Consider the following 20,160-nt stretch of genomic DNA (forward strand, 5'->3'; position numbering starts at 1 on the left):
AATTTTAGATGCATATGTATAATTTTTAATGTTAGTTAAAGGGGTAGGCATTTACAAGCTTTTGCTTCTGCATACACCCTTTCGGGGGTATGGGTGCACTGTTGGATTATTTTCTTTCTTTTGTTCATTGTAAGTTTTTTTTGTTGTTGTTCTGGACCTGTGTATGCCGAATAAATTAAATTCATTCATTCATTCATGTGCCTTTTCTGTGGGACCGCGTCCGATGGTTCTCTGGTGTGGACTGAATTTTCAGTCAGTCTTTTCCACCAGCATGCGCTGCAGACACGAGTATTTGTAGGGGAGACCGAACCATTTGCCTCCGGAAAATTTTTAAATTTCTAACTCTCTGAAACACTATTGCCTATATTTTGAGGGCTAAATTTTGTGAAGTAAAGCCATAGTTTTTTTTGTTGTAAATCTTTGTTACAGCCTTACTTTAAAGCCAAAAAAAAAACAAAAAAAAAAAACAAGGCATCAGGTCAAAACATGGAAGGGTGTAGAAATGTGTCAGGGGCAATGAACCAGGTACCTCTGGCGCCCTCTTTTGGCTGCCCTGGATCTGTTCAGTAATTCTGCCCTTCAGCATGTTTATAAAATAAAAATACTACGTTATCATTCATCTCTTTACTTGTGCAGGAGTTCGTGTCATTTAGTGGTGAAGTTGTAGAATGCATTGTTCCGTTGCTGGTAACGATATCGTTTCCCTTTATGTTTTGTTTCTTTGGTGATGGGGATTCATTCTCCCTTGCCTTGCATTGTCATGAGTTATGTAATACAAAGAGCGAGTGAGAAGTTTTGAGCTTGACCCAGAGAAAGTAGGGCTCGGTTGTCCATCTTTTTCATTCTGAGAAACCAACATTTCTCTACACTGCACCCTGTGAGTGAAAACTGCACATTCTTGAGAAATTTTGGTGTCTCAGAATGCAAAAGATGGAGAACCACACCCTACTTTTTCTGGGTCAGGCTCAAAATGTCTCGATGCCTCTTTTTGTGTTCTTAGTACTTCCAGTGTGTTGTGATGACTCCGTTTGTGGGTACGTTGTATAAATTTGCAGCAAATGTTATCAAAGTAAATAGCTCCTTGTCCTCTAGGCTATAACTGTGATCTAGCTTTGCAAGCATTTGTAATCATTTGCGTGACTTTTTTATGTAGTTACCTGGAGCTGAAGTGATGCGGTTGCTTTTCATATTTGTGAATTCTGCATTTGCTAGTGTTGTTTTAATTTGGATGCATTGTGGTCTGTCTTGGCTACCATACATACATATTTAATTAGCTACCACCCAGGAATTATGCCCAGAAAAATAAGTTCCCAGATTTTGTGCATCAACAGCATGCCAGCTTCATAGCACACATATTTATTCTTTACCAATGGCCATGTACTCTTCAGCGTCCCCAGGCAGTGGAGCGACCAGCGGTCCAGCATACAATAACAGCCCATCATCTTCCTCTGTCATAAACTCCAGAGAAAGATGACTATCAAAGCATGGCCTTATAGGAGGAAGCCAAGCATAACCATTGCCAAGGAAACTAAGTCTTGTCTGCTGACAGTCTGGACCATCATGCTGGGGGAGGCAGCGGCACCTGCAACACAACAGAGAAAAGAATAGACATGAGGGAATTGTACCAAAATATAAAGTAAGAAACCTTTCACAAATATTCGCTCGGCTAATCTGCGGATCTGCATGGGCCGAATTTTCTCCAATGGACATGACAGCCCTGTTGATTCACAGCAATGCCGGTGGCTTTGACTTTGCTCCAACACACTGAATGTCAGGATACAAAAAAAAAAAAAAGCTTTTATCAATCAATTGTGCAAATTAGCTGAGTATTCCATTCTACATTAAATCAGTTAGCTATGAACACAACGTTACTCTGGTCCAGTCTTTATCTCTCACAGCTGCCGGGGCTGAGCCCTCTGGAGACAGTTTCTGCTCGGCACATCACATCTCCTTTGTTAGAAGATAATTAATTCTATTTCTCACAGGCGCCACACTGCTGCTGATTTTCTAGACTTCTTCTCACTTATCCCCACCAACAACACCTCCCTCCTTCTCAGGGGATGGGGCTCTCATTTTCTACTTCTTGTACTTATCTACTTTGATTAGATGCTGTGTGTTAGGGATCACTGTGCTTGGAGGAATACTAACTGGAATATTGCATTTATGTGCAAGATAGTAGGAGGAAATATTAATGAGCACATACACTCAAGTCTGTAAGAAGTTGGACAGTTGGATACAATTTTTGTAATTTCATCTCTGTAGTACATCACCACAATGGAGTTGAAATGAAACAATCATGATATATTTGTAGTCTAGACTTTTAGCTTTAAAGCAACACCAGATAATATTTTTACTTTAAAATAACAGCTTCAAAGTCATCTTGATTGCAAACAAGCTTAAAATAGAGAGAATGACAAAACTGCCGTTACCAAAGGCTCACTGCATTGTCTCAGACAGCATCCTGGTGTGCCGGGTGCCCGGTCAGGAACACGTCTTGTGCAAAAGACTTTGGCTGTTGTACATGGTGCCATTACTTAGTTTGTCCAACAGAGGGTGCTCCGACGACATTGTTTACAATTGATGCCTTTATGGTGTCAAATCTCTCTCGTAATCACATTCTCGTTGGGGAGGCAGAGATTTCGTTGTCAGTGGAATAGACAAGCAACTTTTTGCAACATTGCCTGGTTATGGAGGTGAGCTCAACCAAAATATGTATTTAGGTGTTTAACTAAGATAATCGTAAGTCTTTAATGTGAGTTTTATTTTTTAAAAAAGCGTGTTGCTACTAGGGTTGCGTGTCATGAACCGGTTCTTTTCGGGTATCCTTAAGAAATGATTCAATCCATCGACATCAATAGCCTTTTTGCTGAACGATTCCCTTATCATCACTCCTTCAGAGTGGCCATTGTTTTTGGGGGTGTTTGTCAGGAAAATGATCATTTCTCTACATTGATTACAGACCCTGCAACGGGTCTGTATAATCAACCGTTTCTGCAGCGAGGATTTGCTTTGAACCTTGAGCCAATGAAGCAGTGCTTCGATCTGCTGCTTCGTTGGTTCTTTGTTTTATTTCACTTCATCTTACTTTTTCTCCGCTAAAACCCTAGAGCATATGTATGTGAGTAATATTTACCTTTTTATGTTAAACCAACCTGTTATGGTCTTCTGAAACATTTGATAGATGTATTTTATAACTTAAAAACGGGACCGATGCTAACACGTTAACATTGCTATGGCATTGTCAATGTTAAAGTTAGCATTAAGCTGAGCCATTATCAAGCCTCCCTCCCCAGTGCACAAAGGATTCTGGACACTCTAAAACCATCAGTACTGCCAAGCATGGCTTGGACCCCCATCAGCTCTTGGTCACATCAGCGACATGAGAGAAAGTGACAAACTGCTATTCATTTTCAGTGAGAACTAGTGTTGTACAGTGACAACAAACAAATGGTCTCTGTTATGCCAGCTAGGCATGGCTAAAATAGATGAGAAGACTTTTATGCAAATGCTGAGTGGTGTGACATGACAACTGCCAGTCTACAGTTGAGAAAGACAGTGTGATGTACGTTTGTTGGTTATATTGATTCATGTTTACACTGTAAAACATCAAGCCTTAATTACATTTTTTATTTCCAGTAATGGTTTGATAATGAGATGTTACGAATCAGAATCGATTTTATTGCCAAGTAAGTTCGCACATACAAGGAATTTGATCTGGTGTTATTGGTGCATAAAGAATATGAAAAGAAACCTGTAAGAGGTTGAAGGGTCAAAACTATATTCAGTGTTAAATAAATATAATGTAATGGGACTGTGTAAAAACAGGTGATTGAGTACAGATCAGTGCAGGGATGGCCAATTTGTACTTTATGGTAGTGTGAGAAGGAGGAAGGGTAAGTTACTATTTTTGATGTATGTACTGGCAAATATACCTGTATTGCATAATTTTACTCCCTAATACTGGCATCACCCCCCCCTCCCCAACCCACCTGGGCCTGTGCTAGGCCATGCACACAAAAATGTGCCACATGGACAAAATATTGTTGCTCACATTCCCTCACAGTGTAAATTATACTCATCTGAGTCTCCCCAAGTAGCCACTTGTGTGACACAAAATCATCCCAGTGGTACCCAAGTATCCTCGGAAGAGACTCAGTACCACAGACATCCATTTGTCACCTTAGGCCACTGGTTAGCATCCACTGTAAAAACCACACGGTACGACACAAAGCGCCAGGACCCAAAAGATTTTCTTTCTCCTGAAAAGATATCAGTATCACAAAACACATCTGTTCAGCGACCTCATGACTTCACGCACTCCTCACAGGTGTCACTTGATCTTAAACCCAGAGACGAGAATGTCACTGCTGAGATAAGAGAATGTCTCTACAAATTCAACACTTTCCCTGCATACAGACACTTGTTTGAAGATGGCACCACCCTAGTGGCATCATGTCACTGCAGCTTCTTGTATGGTTAGTGCAGTTGTTTATTTAATCTGTTTTATCTTACTTTTTCCTCATATTTCGTTTCCTAATACAGTTGTATACAAATGTTTGGGCACCCCTGATAATTTTCATGATTTTCCTTTATAAATCATTGGTTGTCTGCATCAGAATCTTCAGTTAAATGTATCATATAGCAGACGAACACACTGATATTTGAGAAGTGGAATGAAGTTTCTAGTATTCTAGTACAGAAAGTGCAATAATTATTTAAACAAAATTAGGCAGGTGCATAAATGTGGGCACCCTTGTCATTATATTGATTTGACTACATTTAGCACTAATTACTGGAACACAAAATTGGTTTGGTAAGCTTATTGACCCTTGACCTCCTTATACAGGTGAATCCAATCATGAGAAAGGGTATTTAAGGTGGTCATTTGCAAATGTTTCCCCTCTTTGCATCTCTTCTAATGAGTGGCAACATAGGAGCCTCTAAACAACTCTCAAATGACCTGAAAACAAAGACTGTTCAACATTGTGGTTTAGGGAAAGGATACAAAAAGCTATCTCAGAGATTTCAGCTGTCAGTTTCCACTGTGAGGAACATAGTGAGGAAACAGAAGACTGCAGGCACAGTACCTTGATTAGTATTGTGTAGAGAATGGTGAATTGTTCTGGGGTAGATGAATGTATGTGATATGATCTGATTGTGACTGACTGTGATATGGTCTGACTTTGTTTACTTGTGAAAGTGATTTATTGTGGGAGAGGAATTTTAGAATATTGTGCAATTTCATTGTTAATTTATTTGATGTTCCCAGGGATTGCGGATGGAAACTAGCTAGTTAGCTATAATCTGGTGCAACTCATCTCTGTCTCATTGAGCTTAATGAGGCTGTACATTGTCCCTTAAATAAACTAAACTACACTACTAGTTAAGGCCCAAAGTGGCAGGCCATGAAAAATCTCATAAGCTGAATGAAGGATGGTGAGAATAGTCATAGTCAACCCACAGACCTGCTCCAAAGACCTACAACATGATCTTGCTGCAGATAGTGTCTCTGTGCAACGTTCAACTATACAGCACACTTTGCACAAAGAGATGCTGTATGATGCTGTAATGCAGAGGAAGCCTTTTCTGCATACACGCCACAAACAGAGTCGCTTGAGGTATGCTAAAGCACATTTGGACAAGCCAGCTTCATTTTGGCATAAGGTGCTGTGGACTGATGAAACTATTATTTGGACATAACAAGGGGCAGTATGCATGGCAAAAAAAAAAAAGGACACAGCATTTCAAGAAAAAACACTTGCTAAATACAATAAAAATTGGAGGTGGTTCCATCATGCTGTGGGGCTGTGTGGCCAGTGCAGGTACTGGGAACCTTGTTAAAGTTGAGGGTCACACGGATTCCAGTCAATGTCAGCAGATTCTTGAGAACAATGTTCATGAATCATGTTCATGACAAAGTTGAAGTTGCTGGATCTTTCAACAAAACAACAACCCTAAACACTGCTCAAAATCTACTAAGACTTTCAAGTAGAGGAGCAAGTACAACGTTGTGGAATGGCCATCTCAGTCCCCAGACCTATTATTATTAAGCGGGCTGTCCATGCTCAGAAACCAACAAATCTGAGATGTTTTGTAAAGAAGAATGGTCCAAAATACCTTCAACCAGAATCCAGACTCTCACTGGAAGCTATAGGAAGCATTTAGAGGCTGTTATTTCTGCAAAAGGAGAATCTACTAAATATTGATGTATTTTTCTCTTGGGGTGCCCAAATTTATGCACCTGCCTAATTTTATTTAAAGAATTATTGCACACTTTCTGTAAATCCTATAAACTTCATTTCACTTCGCAAATATTAGTGTGTTTGTCTGCTATACGATATATTTAACTGAAATTGCTGATCCAAACAACCAATGATTTATAAAGGAAAATCATGGAAATCATTAGGGGTGCCCAAACTTTTACATACAACTGTATCTGTGGACTTTGGCCACCAAATACACCATGCTGGATATGGACCTTTTTCTGTTTTTTACTCTGGTTATGTCTGTGTCGCGAGATCCTGTGTGAGATCAAGGTTCCTTTAGATTCAGCTGCTAGTGTTATCGCACTGTGGTCCTACCACATGGGAAACCTGGGACTCCCTTCAAGCTGAGAAGGAGAAGATGGGGGAGTGCATGGAGGAGGCCTTACAGACCTGCCTCCGTGTCCGCCATCATGTGAAATGTAAGATCTCTCTCAAATTACATGGACAAGGTTGTGGCACTAACTCAGTATGAGAGAGCCTAATGGCAGTGCAGAATGATGCCACTTTTATTCACAGACCTGCCATTTTCAGCTTCCTTAAGTAATTGGACAAACTAAACATATGTATTTTTATTAACAAATCATCACTTTTACAGCCAGTTTTCTTTAGAAAAGTCAGGGGATGGACAAATGATCATTTCCAAGTCACTGAATATGTGTTGAACTTCTTTCGTGCAAGAATGAGACTAGTGAGGGAAGCCACCAACACACAAATGGCTACTCTTGGGGAAAAATAAAATCACACAAACTGTGCATATTAAAGGATTTGCTCCTTGCATCATCAGTTATACACTGCAGGGTGGAGTGGTATAGAGAAGTATTTTCTTAACAAGATCATACGCAATTTCAGTTAGTTTGCCAGAAGGCACATAGGAGACGTGAGCCAAGATCTGATATTTTCTTACATGGAAATTTTCTTTTCTACTCCACCATGAAGCTGTATAACTGGCTTATTTTAATGAGATTTTATTTATTTTTTTGATGACACAACCCTAATCTTTTTTACTTGTATTACTTGGTAGCATTCTAAAATACCTTGGTATAACAAACTATTAATATTCTGTTTGAACAAATCAGCACACACAAGTAAGAGCCAAAAGAAGAAGAAGAGAAAAGCTACTGTATATCTTCTCATTTTTCCTCACTTTTCCAAAAGAGCTTTCAGTATTTAATTAAAGATGGGGTCACATTAGGGAATCACACAAATTTGGAAGATTTTCCCTTTTTCTGAGCTACATTCTAAACTGGCATTTAGCTCGACTGTTACCTGGGAAACAGGTGGATTCATAATTCTAAACGGTAATGTGTGTGAAACATTTTTCAGACAGTTCATTGGTTCAGTCAGAAATGCATAAAACTAGGGAATGCTGCCAGATCGGCTAAGGCCTTTATCTCTGTTTTGACTCAATATTCACTCCTGACTAGGGTTAGGTATCGAAAACTGGTTCCTGTTGAGAATCGATAAGAAATGGTTCCATACACCGACATCAATAGCCTTTTTGCTTAACGATTCCCTTATCGGTCTTTCAGTTAACATTACACCTGAGAGGGCACTGTTTTTGAGGGCGTGTATCAGAAAAATGATCATTTCTCTATGATGATTGCAGACCCGCTGCAGCAGTTGGTTCTCTGCTTTTCAGAAGCGGCAGATCCGCAATTTCATTAACTCCCCTCAAAGCCATTTAAATATGTTAATCTTGAGACACCATTGTGCAGATTAAAGTTACTAACTGGGACTCTTGTCTTGTGGGCAAGAAACGAGAATCGTCCTCCATTCCACACCAGAGTTTTACACGGTGGTTTTCTGACGTGAGCTGGACTTGTTTCACCAATTTGTAAACTCAAGTTGTCCATCAGGTAAAGGAAATAATAATAATGATATTTTCTGTTTTATTGGACTAACTGCACAGCTCCAAACGCTGTGCATGTCAGGACGGGTGGCTGCCCGACAACTATAGCAGCTGGACCCGCAATGCAAACTCCCAGACTAGGCTTAGGTGTAAGAGAAAACATGGTCTTTATTCCAGGCTCTGGTTCGGAACACAAGTGGTCAATCAGCGGAGAACAGGTACAATCAGGATCAGGCAAAAACGCAGTCATGGTTGAGCAGGGATCAGAGGCACGAGGAAACACAGACATCTGAGATGAGGCAAGAGGCACGGTCAAGGAAGACAGAGCAAAAATACGGTACACGGCAAGGCAAAAATCAGGACTGAAAAAGAGAACTGGAATGTGTGCCAAGACGACAAATGAGCAGGGGTGTGGTGACTGGGAGCAGATTAAATAAGGTGGAGTTAACAAGGTGCACGTGACTCATCTAGAAAAGGGGTGTGGCTAGAAGACAAAGATGACACACAATGCTAGAGAGTGAGGGAGGACAACACAAGGTGGAGTGATGGAAGACTCGAGGATGCGTGAACGGGTGCAAGAGTGAGTGGAAGAAAACACAAAGCAGAAAGGGTCACAGTGAGAGACGAAGACACAATGCAGGTGCAGTGATGTGGAGTGAGAACACCATCAGATGTGCTTGAGGAAAACGGAGAACAAAGCTCAGATAAACTATAACACAACTATGAACAACAACCAGGCATGAACATGGGAACTAAAAAGCAGACCATCAGATACTAAACATAGAAGATAAACTACATAAGATCCGATCAGAGAAATAATAGGAAAATAAACACAAAGACAAAACTAAACTGGAACTGAAGAATACAATAAGAGATACCAGATGACGAAACCAACAAAGACTAAACAATTAACAGAAAACAAAACCCGATACTAGTGTTGTGTGGCTGGGGGGGCCTGGCTGCCTTTTGTTTCTGTTTTCTGTCCTGTCTTTTGTTTTTCCTTCAAGGTGGCTTGCATTTGGGACTGAGTGGCTGTGTAGCTGAGTTTATCAGGACCTCACCCTGATCACCTGAGGCTGATCACCTGCGGCTCGTCAGGACTCACAGCTGTGGTGCATCTACAATGGATTGGAACATGGTGGCATTTAAGACTGGAGTACACAGTGTGTATTTGCCAGAGACTCGACCTTGTGACCAGACGGGTGAGATCGTCGTCTCAAGAGCCATCTCATCATCAGTGGATGCAGAGAACGTCCAGGTTTGATGCATGGTCTGTGAAAGAGGAGGGGGTGAGGTCTCACGCTCGTCAGCACACTTCCTGAGGTACGTTAGATTTTGTGACTAACATTTATACAGTCAGTAAATGTGGTGTCCCTCACACCTTATTATATTGAGCTGTATGTTGGTCATGTAATCAGCTTCCACTGCTGTGGAGTTTTGTGAACTGGATGTTCCATGCCTGCAGGGTGGGAAGCTGATTAGTAATTAAGCCAGGAAGTGTTTGCTGTTTGTGCACCTTTTGAGCGTTCTCTCTGTGTGTTGAGTGTGGACTCACATAATGATTCCTTCTTTCACAGACTCGGTTTGTCGCGGCCACCTGGGGGGTGTCGGCGGGGTCCTTGGGTCCGAATTGGTTCTGGCTCCGGACCGTTGGCGCTGCTGGGAGCGCACCGCAAATCCGCCACGCCAGACCGCGCACTTATTTGTTTGTATTTTTTCACATCACTGTTATGTTTATTAAACTCTGTTATCCTTTGTACCGTGCTCTGCTTATTTTATACTGGGTCCTTCAAACGCTGGTCGGTTCTCCGGGCTGCGTCCGACACATAACAACTAGAGCCTAACCGATAACACAAATGAGATGGGAAAATAAACAAGTGATAAACAAATGATCCATTATGAAAACACAAACCAGCTGAACAAAACTAGAATGGAACTGAACAATGTAACAAAGAAACAAAGTGACAAAGCAAAACAGAACAGAGCATAAACACATGATGAAAATAAAATACCTAATAAATCAAAGCTGGAACAGATGGTGAGTAAAAAAGGCGAAAAGCATGACCGCGCAGCTCTGGTCAGAATTAATAACTTCAAAGTGAATCACAGTTTTAAATCAAATGACACCTTTTCAAACATTGTAATACAGACAAAAACTACAACTGACCAAAACTGTTTTTTTCCTCAAAATGAGACATCCTCCATTCTTGATGAGCCAGCTGCAAGAGCTCAGCTCAGAGGCTATGGAGTTAAATTTATCTCATGAATTCTTGAAAGGAAATGCTTTTGACAAAAAACCTGCAGATTTTATTTATGTCCAGAACTCAAGGATCCAGTGACCAATTTCATATTTATGTACTTTAAGACTCAATAAAATGTTGTTAGCATCAAAAACCTGTTAAGCCTACTTTTAGTACACAGAAAATTTACAAGGGGTATTGATAAGGGAATCGAATCGATATGCCTCTACTGGTGGTTGGCTCTCACTGCGGTATTGTATCACTTCCTGTTCCGGAGCACAGCGGTGTTTTTCTGTATCTGTTAGCTGTTTAATCTGCGCAGTTAGATTGATCTAGTTATCTAGATTACGATTTGTTTCCCAGTGTAATCTTCACGTGCCTTAACTAAAGCACTCCTTCTGCTGAATCACCTCTAAATTATTTACACATTATTCACTTTGCGTGTTTTTAGGAATCCGCTAGTTTAGCGCAGCTACTAGCTCTTAGCCGATTTAGCATGGCGGCTTCTCCTGTCTCTCCCACACTTTTCTGCTCTGGGTGTGAAATGTTTAGTTATTCCTCGGCCTCCTTTAGCAGTAACGGTACTTGTAATAAGTGTAGCTTATTCATAGCTTTGGAGGCCAGGCTGGGCGAATTGGAGACTCGGCTCCGCACCGTGGAAAATTCTACAGCTAGCCAGGCCCCTGTAGTCGGTGCGGACCAAGGTAGCTTAGCCGCCGTTAGTTCCCCTCTGGCAGATCCCAAGCAGCCGGGAAAGCAGGCCGACTGGGTGACTGTGAGGAGGAAGCGTAGTTCTAAACAGAAGCCCCGTGTACACCGCCAACCCGTTCACATTTCTAACCGTTTTTCCCCACTCGACGACACACCCGCCGAGGAACAAACTCTGGTTATTGGCGACTCTGTTTTGAGAAATGTGAAGTTAGCGACACCAGCAACCATAGTCAATTGTCTTCCGGGGGCCAGAGCAGGCGACATTGAAGGAAATTTGAAACTGCTGGCTAAGGCTAAGCGTAAATTTGGTAAGATTGTAATTCACGTCGGCAGTAATGACACCCGGTTACGCCAATCGGAGGTCACTAAAATTAACATTAAATCGGTGTGTAACTTTGCAAAAACAATGGCGGACTCTGTAGTTTTCTCTGGGCCCCTCCCCAATCGGACCAGGAGTGACATGTTTAGCCGCATGTTCTCCTTGAATTGCTGGCTGTCTGAGTGGTGTCCAAAAAATGAGGTGGGCTTCATAGATAATTGGCAAAGCTTCTGGGGAAAACCTGGTCTTATTAGGAGAGACGGCATCCATCCCACTTTGGATGGAGAAGCTCTCATTTCTAGAAATCTGGCCAATTTTCTTAAATCCTCCAAACCGTGACTATCCAGGGTTGGGACCAGGAAGCAGAGTTGTAGTCTTACACACCTCTCTGCAGCTTCTCTCCCCCTGCCATCCCCTCATTACCCCATCCTTGTAGAGACGGTGTCTGCTCCCAGACCACCAATAACCAGCAAAAATCTATTTAAGCATAAAAATTCAAAAAGAAAAAATAATATAGCACCTTCAACTGCACCACAGACTAAAACAGTTAAATGTGGTCTATTAAACATTAGGTCTCTCTCTTCTAAGTCCCTGTTGGTAAATGATATAATAACTGATCAACATATTGATTTATTCTGCCTTACAGAAACCTGGTTACAGCAGGATGAATATGTTAGTTTAAATGAGTCAACACCCCCGAGTCACACTAACTGTCAGAATGCTCGTAGCACGGGCCGGGGCAGAGGATTAGCAGCAATCTTCCATTCCAGCTTATTAATTAATCAAAAACCCAGACAGAGCTTTAATTCATTTGAAAGCTTGACTCTTAGTCTTGTCCATCCAAATTGGAAGTCCCAAAAACCAGTTTTATTTGTTATTATCTATAGTCCACCTGGTCGTTACTGTGAGTTTCTCTGTGAATTTTCAGACCTTTTGTCTGACTTAGTGCTTAGCTCAGATAAGATAATTATAGTGGGCGATTTTAACATCCACACTGATGCTGAGAATGACAGCCTCAACACTGCATTTAATCTATTATTAGACTCTATCGGCTTTGCTCAAAAAGTAAATGAGTCCACCCACCACTTTAATCATATCTTAGATCTTGTTCTGACTTATGGTATGGAAATAGAGGACTTAACAGTATTCCCTGAAAACTCCCTTCTGTCTGATCATTTCTTAATAACATTTACATTTACTCTGATGGACTACCCAGCAGTGGGGAATAAGTTTCATTACACTAGAAGTCTTTCAGAAAGCGCTGTAACTAGGTTTAAGGATATGATTCCTTCTTTATGTTTTATAATGCCATATACCAACACAGTGCAGAGTAGCTACCTAAACTCTGTAAGTGAGATAGAGTATCTCGTCAGTAGTTTTACATCCTCATTGAAGACAACTTTGGATGCTGTAGCTCCTCTGAAAAAGAGAGCTTTAAATCAGAAGTGCCTGACTCCGTGGTATAACTCACAAACTCGTAGCTTAAAGCAGATAACCCGTAAGTTGGAGAGGAAATGGCGTCTCACTAATTTAGAAGATCTTCACTTAGCCTGGAAAAAGAGTCTGTTGCTCTATAAAAAAGCCCTCCGTAAAGCTAGGACATCTTTCTACTCATCACTAATTGAAGAAAATAAGAACAACCCCAGGTTTCTTTTCAGCACTGTAGCCAGGCTGACAAAGAGTCAGAGCTCTATTGAGCTGAGTATTCCATTTTTAACTAGTAATGACTTCATGACTTTCTTTGCTAACAAAATTTTAACTATTAGAGAAAAAATTACTCATAACCATCCCAAAGACGTATCGTTATCTTTGGCTGCTTTCAGTGATGCCGGTATTTGGTTAGACTCTTTCTCTCAGATTGTTCTGTCTGAGTTATTTTCATTAGTTACTTCATCCAAACCCTCAACATGTTTATTAGACCCCATTCCTACCAGGCTGCTCAAGGAAGCCCTACCATTATTTAATGCTTCGATCTTAAATATGATCAATCTATCTTTGTTAGTTGGCTATGTACCACAGGCTTTTAAGGTGGCAGTAATTAAACCATTACTTAAAAAGCCATCACTTGACCCAGCTATCTTAGCTAATTATAGGCCAATCTCCAACCTTCCTTTTCTCTCAAAAATTCTTGAAAGGGTAGTTGTAAAATAGCTAACTGATCATCTGCAGAGGAATGGTCTATTTGAAGAGTTTCAGTCAGGTTTTAGAATTCATCATAGTACAGAAACAGCATTAGTGAAGGTTACAAATGATCTTCTTATGGCCTCGGACAGTGGACTCATCTCTGTGCTTGTTCTGTTAGACCTCAGTGCTGCTTTTGATACTGTTGACCATAAAATTTTATTACAGAGATTAGAGCATGCCATAGGTATTAAAGGCACTGTGCTGCAGTGGTTTGAATCATATTTGTCTAATAGATTACAATTTGTTCATGTAAATGGGGAATCTTCTTCACAGACTAAAGTTAATTATGGAGTTCCACAAGGTTCTGTGCTAGGACCAATTTTATTCACTTTATACATGCTTCCCTTAGGCAGTATTATTAGACGGTATTGCTTAAATTTTCATTGTTACGCAGATGATACCCAGCTTTATCTATCCATGAAGCCAGAGGACACACACCAATTAGCTAAACTGCAGGATTGTCTTACAGACATAAAGACATGGATGACCTCTTATTTCCTGCTTTTAAACTCAGATAAAACTGAAGTTATTGTACTTGGCCCCACAAATCTTAGAAACATGGTGTCTAACCAGATCCTTACTCTGGATGGCATTACCCTGACCTCTAGTAATACTGTGAGAAATCTTGGAGTCATTTTTGATCAGGATATGTCATTCAAAGCGCATATTAAACAAATATGTAGGACTGCTTTTTTGCATTTACGCAATATCTCTAAAATTAGAAAGGTCTTGTCTCAGAGTGATGCTGAAAAACTAATTCATGCATTTATTTCCTCTAGGCTGGACTATTGTAATTCATTATTATCAGGTTGTCCTAAAAGTTCCCTGAAAAGCCTTCAGTTAATTCAAAATGCTGCAGCTAGAGTACTAACGGGGACTAGAAGGAGAGAACATATCTCACCCATATTGGCCTCTCTTCATTGGCTTCCTGTTAATTCTAGAATAGAATTTAAAATTCTTCTTCTTACTTATAAGGTTTTGAATAATCAGGTCCCATCTTATCTTAGGGACCTCGTAGTACCATATCACCCCAATAGAGCGCTTCGCTCTCAGACTGCAGGCTTACTTGTAGTTCCTAGGGTTTGTAAGAGTAGAATGGGAGGCAGAGCCTTCAGCTTTCAGGCTCCTCTCCTGTGGAACCAGCTCCCAATTCAGATCAGGGAGACAGACACCCTCTCTACTTTTAAGATTAGGCTAAGCTTATAGTTAGGGCTGGATCAGGTGACCCTGAACCATCCCTTAGTTATGCTGCTATAGACGTAGACTGCTGGGGGGTTCCCATGATGCACTGTTTCTTTCTCTTTTTGCTCTGTATGCACCACTCTGCATTTAATCATTAGTGATCGATCTCTGCTCCCCTCCACAGCATGTCTTTTTCCTGGTTCTCTCCCTCAGCCCCAACCAGTCCCAGCAGAAGACTGCCCCTCCCTGAGCCTGGTTCTGCTGGAGGTTTCTTCCTGTTAAAAGGGAGTTTTTCCTTCCCACTGTAGCCAAGTGCTTGCTCACAGGGGGTCGTTTTGACCGTTGGGGTTTTACATAATTATTGTATGGCCTTGCCTTACAATATAAAGCGCCTTGGGGCAACTGTTTGTTGTGATTTGGCGCTATATAAAAAAAAAATTGATTGATTGATTGATTGATAATCTTAGCTTCACATTTGGAGAATGCCCAATCAGTAGACAGTCTTGTGAATAGTTTAAATTCAGCGCTCAGAACTACACTTGACAAGATTGTGCCACCTCTTTTAAAACCACGCCTTCAAGCACAGTCACATTGGTCCAGTGGTTACTTGTGGGACCTCAGGCAGAAGGCTAGAGGTTTAGAACCGAAATGGCTTAGCTCCAAAGTAGAAGTATTCCACCTTGCATAGTGTGATGCTATTTTAGACTATATGTATGCACTACTCGCAACAAAGCAGGTCTATTACTCTGATAAGCATAACTCAAAGTTCTTGTATGACACGGTGGCAATACTAATTCATGGACAACCACCTGTAAATCGCTCTCTTTTTTCAGCACAGGACTTCTTGGATTACTTTGAGAAGAAAACAGAAGACATTAGGTTGAGCATATTCCAGCATGCCTTAACCCATCCACTACACCCTGCTATTGAGGTGGGTGCTACCTCTGAGGTGTTACCTAGATTTACAGAATTTGATAGTATCTCACTAGGTGTGCTGATGAAACTCATAACATCTACAAAAAGCACAACCTGCTTAATTGATCCTATACCAACAAAACTGTTTAAGGATCATTCTTGGGCCGACTGTGCTAGAAATGGTTAATTTCTCATTAACTTCTGGATCTGTTCCTAAATGTTTCAAAACCGCAGTGATTAAACCATTACTTAAGAAATCTAATCTTGACCCTAGTGTATTGAAAAATTGTAGGCCAATATCAAATCTATCATTTTGCTCTAAAATTCTGGAAAAAGTGGTTTCACGGCAGCTTGTGGACTATCTTACTGAGAATAATCTTTTTGAGCCACTGCAGTCTGCTTTTAGAAAATATCATTCAGCTCTCACTAAAGTAGTGAATGACTGTCTGCTTGCAATGGACTCAGACACCACTACTCTGCGAGATCAGATTTTAAGGTTCTATTACTAGCCTATAAAATTGTTCACGGACTGGCACCTCCCTACCTAGTTGATCTAATTAAACCCTACGTACCGGCCTGGGCTTTGCGTGTTCAGGGTGCAAGACTACTTTGTGTCCCTAGGGCAAATAAAAAGTCCGCGGGTCATAGAGCATTTTCTTATCATGCCCCTGTTTTGTGGAATGATCTCCCTGCATCAATAAAACAGTCAGATTCTGTAACAACTTTCAAGTCCAGACTTAATACGTCTGGACGTATTATTTTATTTTGTTTTCTGAATTGTTTTGTATGATGCACCTTGAGGTGACTCTGTTGTGATTTTACATTATAGAAAATGAATAAATTGAATTAAATTGATGGGCTGTAAATCCTAAATGATTAATGTGATTTTTTTTTTTTTTTACATGAATCCCCTTGAATTAAAGCTGAAAGTCTACACTACAATAGCATTTTGTTCCATTTCAACTCTTTTATGCTTGGACACAGACAAACCATTGCCAACACTAGTTGGTCACAAATTTTTACCTTGGATAAAGGTTTCAAGGTCAAAGTCCTGTTAGAAGTGGCTTTTTATAAGCCAAAATATCATACAAAATACAGACTAAAGGGCTTTTTAAACTTAATCCAAAAATCCACTGAATTTGCAATACAGATAGAATTCAGTCTATTCACTGAGACTGTCAGTTGGCACCTCATGGTCACAAATAAGAATGATTGAGGCACTTTTGATTGATGCAAAATATACACCAAATTCAAATTAACTTTTCAATATTAAATTCAAATGTCCACAAACTCTACAATCCGGATCAGATTTGGATCAAACTTTGTCAGGCAATAATGAGTGCCAGTGTGCACCTCACTTTCAAATATGAGAGTGATTGGAGCATGTCTGTTTAAGATATAATGTAAAATATACATTAAATGGGGTTTTCAGTGTTAAATTTAAATGACCACAAAATCTGTAATCCGGATCAGATCCAGTCTCGCAGACCGAATGGTCTGCCCCTAAAAATTGGTCCGCTCTGCCTCCACTGCGTATGAGTCACTTGGAACCACAGCAGCTCGTCTGAGATGGAGTCTATTCACCCAAAGCGATCAAATGGATTAATGTGATTATTAACCATCAGATGACTAGGTAAAACCTCCTAAATCATTCTAAGGTCAGCTTTAAGCAGACACAAGGCTTTGAAATGATTGCTGCTGTGAAATGATGGAGGCGCAATGAACGCAGCAGCAGCAGCAGCTCATCTGGCTGCTGTGCTCTGATCGCTTCCTCAATCTTTTATTATGAAATAATGCTGAATTTATGTGGAAATGATTGTTGTACAAAAGCTTCAGATATCTGTCGCTGAGATAGATGATGACTGGAGTACAGTTTTAAGCAGAACCGTGGCTAATGACGAATGCGCAGTGAAGGCACGTGGACCAATTTTTAGGAGAGACCGTTCGGTTGGCAACACCGCATCAAACTTTGTTAGGCGATAATGGATACCATCCTACATAATGCTTTCAGAATATGAAAAAAAATGAGATCTTTTTAAACAGAGTTAGGAATTTTTGAAAATTCTTCAGTGTTAATTGGGATTTTTCCAGTTTTCCAAGATTTTCTGACTTTAACCTATGACCTTGAAAATTTAATCATTTCTTTATGAATCCTCTGTAAAAAATTTCATAATGATGTATGAAAAAAAATGGATTCCATGTTTTTTCTCAGGCAAAACACAAGCAAACAGGGTAAAAACATGACCTCCGCCCAATGCTGTTGGCGGAGGTAATTACAATAGTGGTCACCACCCAACTACTTATGGACTGTACAAAGAAACATCTCAACAAAAAGAAAGAGGTACGTAAAGCAATTCATTCAATCACACTCCCAGGATGGAAGGATGGATGGGATTTCATCCCGTTCTCTCCACGGCAGGCACCCGAGACAAGCTGGCTGGGCTGATAATGTCAAAACCATCTATTTTCATGCAGCATCTGAGAAAGGCTGTTCATTTTGGCTGTGAGAGATTCATTCTCTCCATTGCTGTTTATTCTGCAGAGGGCCAACACATGTCAGGAATACTGATACATGCACAGGTTGTCCAGCCGCATGCATACATATGCAGTTGTTTTTCACTATTTTTTTATGTAACTCAAGAGAGTGATGCTGACCCAAACTGAGTAGAGCAGGACATGTTCGTCTCACGTCAACCTGACAATATATGTTCAGCTGCTATCCCAGGCTGTCTGTTAAGTGTGAGCAGCAGGGAAACAACAACAACAACAAAAAATAAAACTCTTTTGGGTTTTCACATGAGGGCATATATACCGTATTTTCCGGACTATAAGTCGCACTTTTTTACATGTTTTGGCCGGGGGTGCGACCTATACTCCGGTGCGACTTATAAATGAAAAATATACCGGTAGGATCTCAATTAATTTACTGTAACAAAACAATTTTACGTGACAGAGTCGCTCTATGTTTTAAAATGGCCACCGGAAAAGGAAATGCAATGCATCATGGGCACTGTAATATGGCGGCCGTCCTATAGGTCACGCTGGTCGCGATAACCAATCAGAGAACAGAACGTTGGACGCGTATTCCTCACCTCACCCACAGCGTGTGAAGCTGACGAACACGGTGCTTGCTGTTATTCTGGCATGGCGAACAAAACAGCTTCAACCCTTGGATATCAGTGTGAGCAGAGTGTTGAAGTTGGTGCTGAGAGCTGCGTAGGAGCACTGGGTGAGCGACGGCGGAGGATTAGTGTCTGCACTTGGAAGGAGCTGGCGTCGATGATTGTGAAAAGCGTTTGAAGCAGACGAACATGGTGTTTATTCCGGGAGGGCTAACAAAACAGCTTCAACCCTTGGATATCAGTGTGAGCAGAGTTGACGCTGAGAGCTGCATGGGAGCACTGAGCGACGGCGGAGGATTAGCGTCTGCACTTGGAAGGAGCTGGATCGACACCGCTGGGTGGTCATGAGCTGCGCAGATAGGTGCTGCATGGTTCGGCTCGCAATGTGGTCCGCAAAAAACAAACATATCTGTAGGTAAAATGCAGCTCACGAGAGGGCACTCGAGGCTTGTGTGACTGTTCCTGCGACTTCTGACTACCATAGAAAAATAAAAATTTCAACATTACTGATAACTTAACAAGACAACGGCGAAGGCCCGAAAAAATGCCACCAAAAAGAAAATCATACTTTGCAGATTACAAGTTACGACTGGTGAAATATGCAACCGAAAACGGTAGCTGTCACAATATTATCATCTGAACTTTTCATGTTAAGTTAACATACCTGTATGTCCATGGGACTTATAGTCCAGTGCAACTTATTTATGGTTTATTTTTCTTTATAATGGATAAAGTGGCTGGTGCGACTTATAGTCCGGAAAATACAGTATGTGAAAACATTTTCCTTGCTGTACAGTGCAACAGTCAGTAACTAAAACTGCAGCAGTGAGCTGCAAAAAAAAAAAAAGCCTGCACATCCCACATATGCCAGAAGAAGTCTGATAAAGTCGCGTGCTCGCGTATTTTGCATTAAATGAGATTTTGCAGATTTGGGAACATGAAGAGGAGAGTGGGGGCAGAGCCTTGCTGAACCCAACCTCTTTTGTCTTCTACCTTTTTCATCTGCTCCCATTAGGGGGCACCACAGCAGATTATCTGTCTCCATTCACCCTGTCCTTTGCATCTTCCCCTTTTACACCAATCTCCTACATGTCCTCCCCCAGCACATCCATAAACCTCCTCTTTGGCCTCCCTCCATGGGGGCTCCATCCTTAGCATCCTTCTCTGTATATACCCTGTCTCTCTTCTGGATATGCTCAGATAATTTCAGTCTCACCCTGCTCACTTTGTCTCCAAACCATCCTACATGTGTTGTCCCTCTGATACATTTATTCTTTATCCTGTCGATGTTTCTGTGTAGGCTCTCAGTTGTCCAGGTGGTTTCCATAGTAGAGAAGCTTGAATCTTAGACTGGACTGGGTTGGTTGACGCG

At 41.0% G+C, this 20,160-nt stretch overlaps 1 protein-coding gene across 1 annotated transcript in view; it reads right to left on the reverse strand.

Annotated features, from left to right (window-relative positions):
• The window catches only part of LOC117516100 (neural-cadherin-like), a 540,129-nt gene that overhangs the window by 122,243 nt on the left and 397,726 nt on the right, over positions 1 to 20,160 (reverse strand). The window contains exon 23 of the mRNA XM_034176992.1: positions 1,368 to 1,582. Coding sequence (XP_034032883.1) covers positions 1,368 to 1,582 — 215 coding nt within the window. The remainder of the gene's footprint in view (positions 1 to 1,367; positions 1,583 to 20,160) is intronic.

Source organism: Thalassophryne amazonica, chromosome 8, assembly GCF_902500255.1.
Source record: "Thalassophryne amazonica chromosome 8, fThaAma1.1, whole genome shotgun sequence".
Classification (NCBI taxonomy): Eukaryota; Metazoa; Chordata; class Actinopteri; order Batrachoidiformes; family Batrachoididae; genus Thalassophryne; species Thalassophryne amazonica.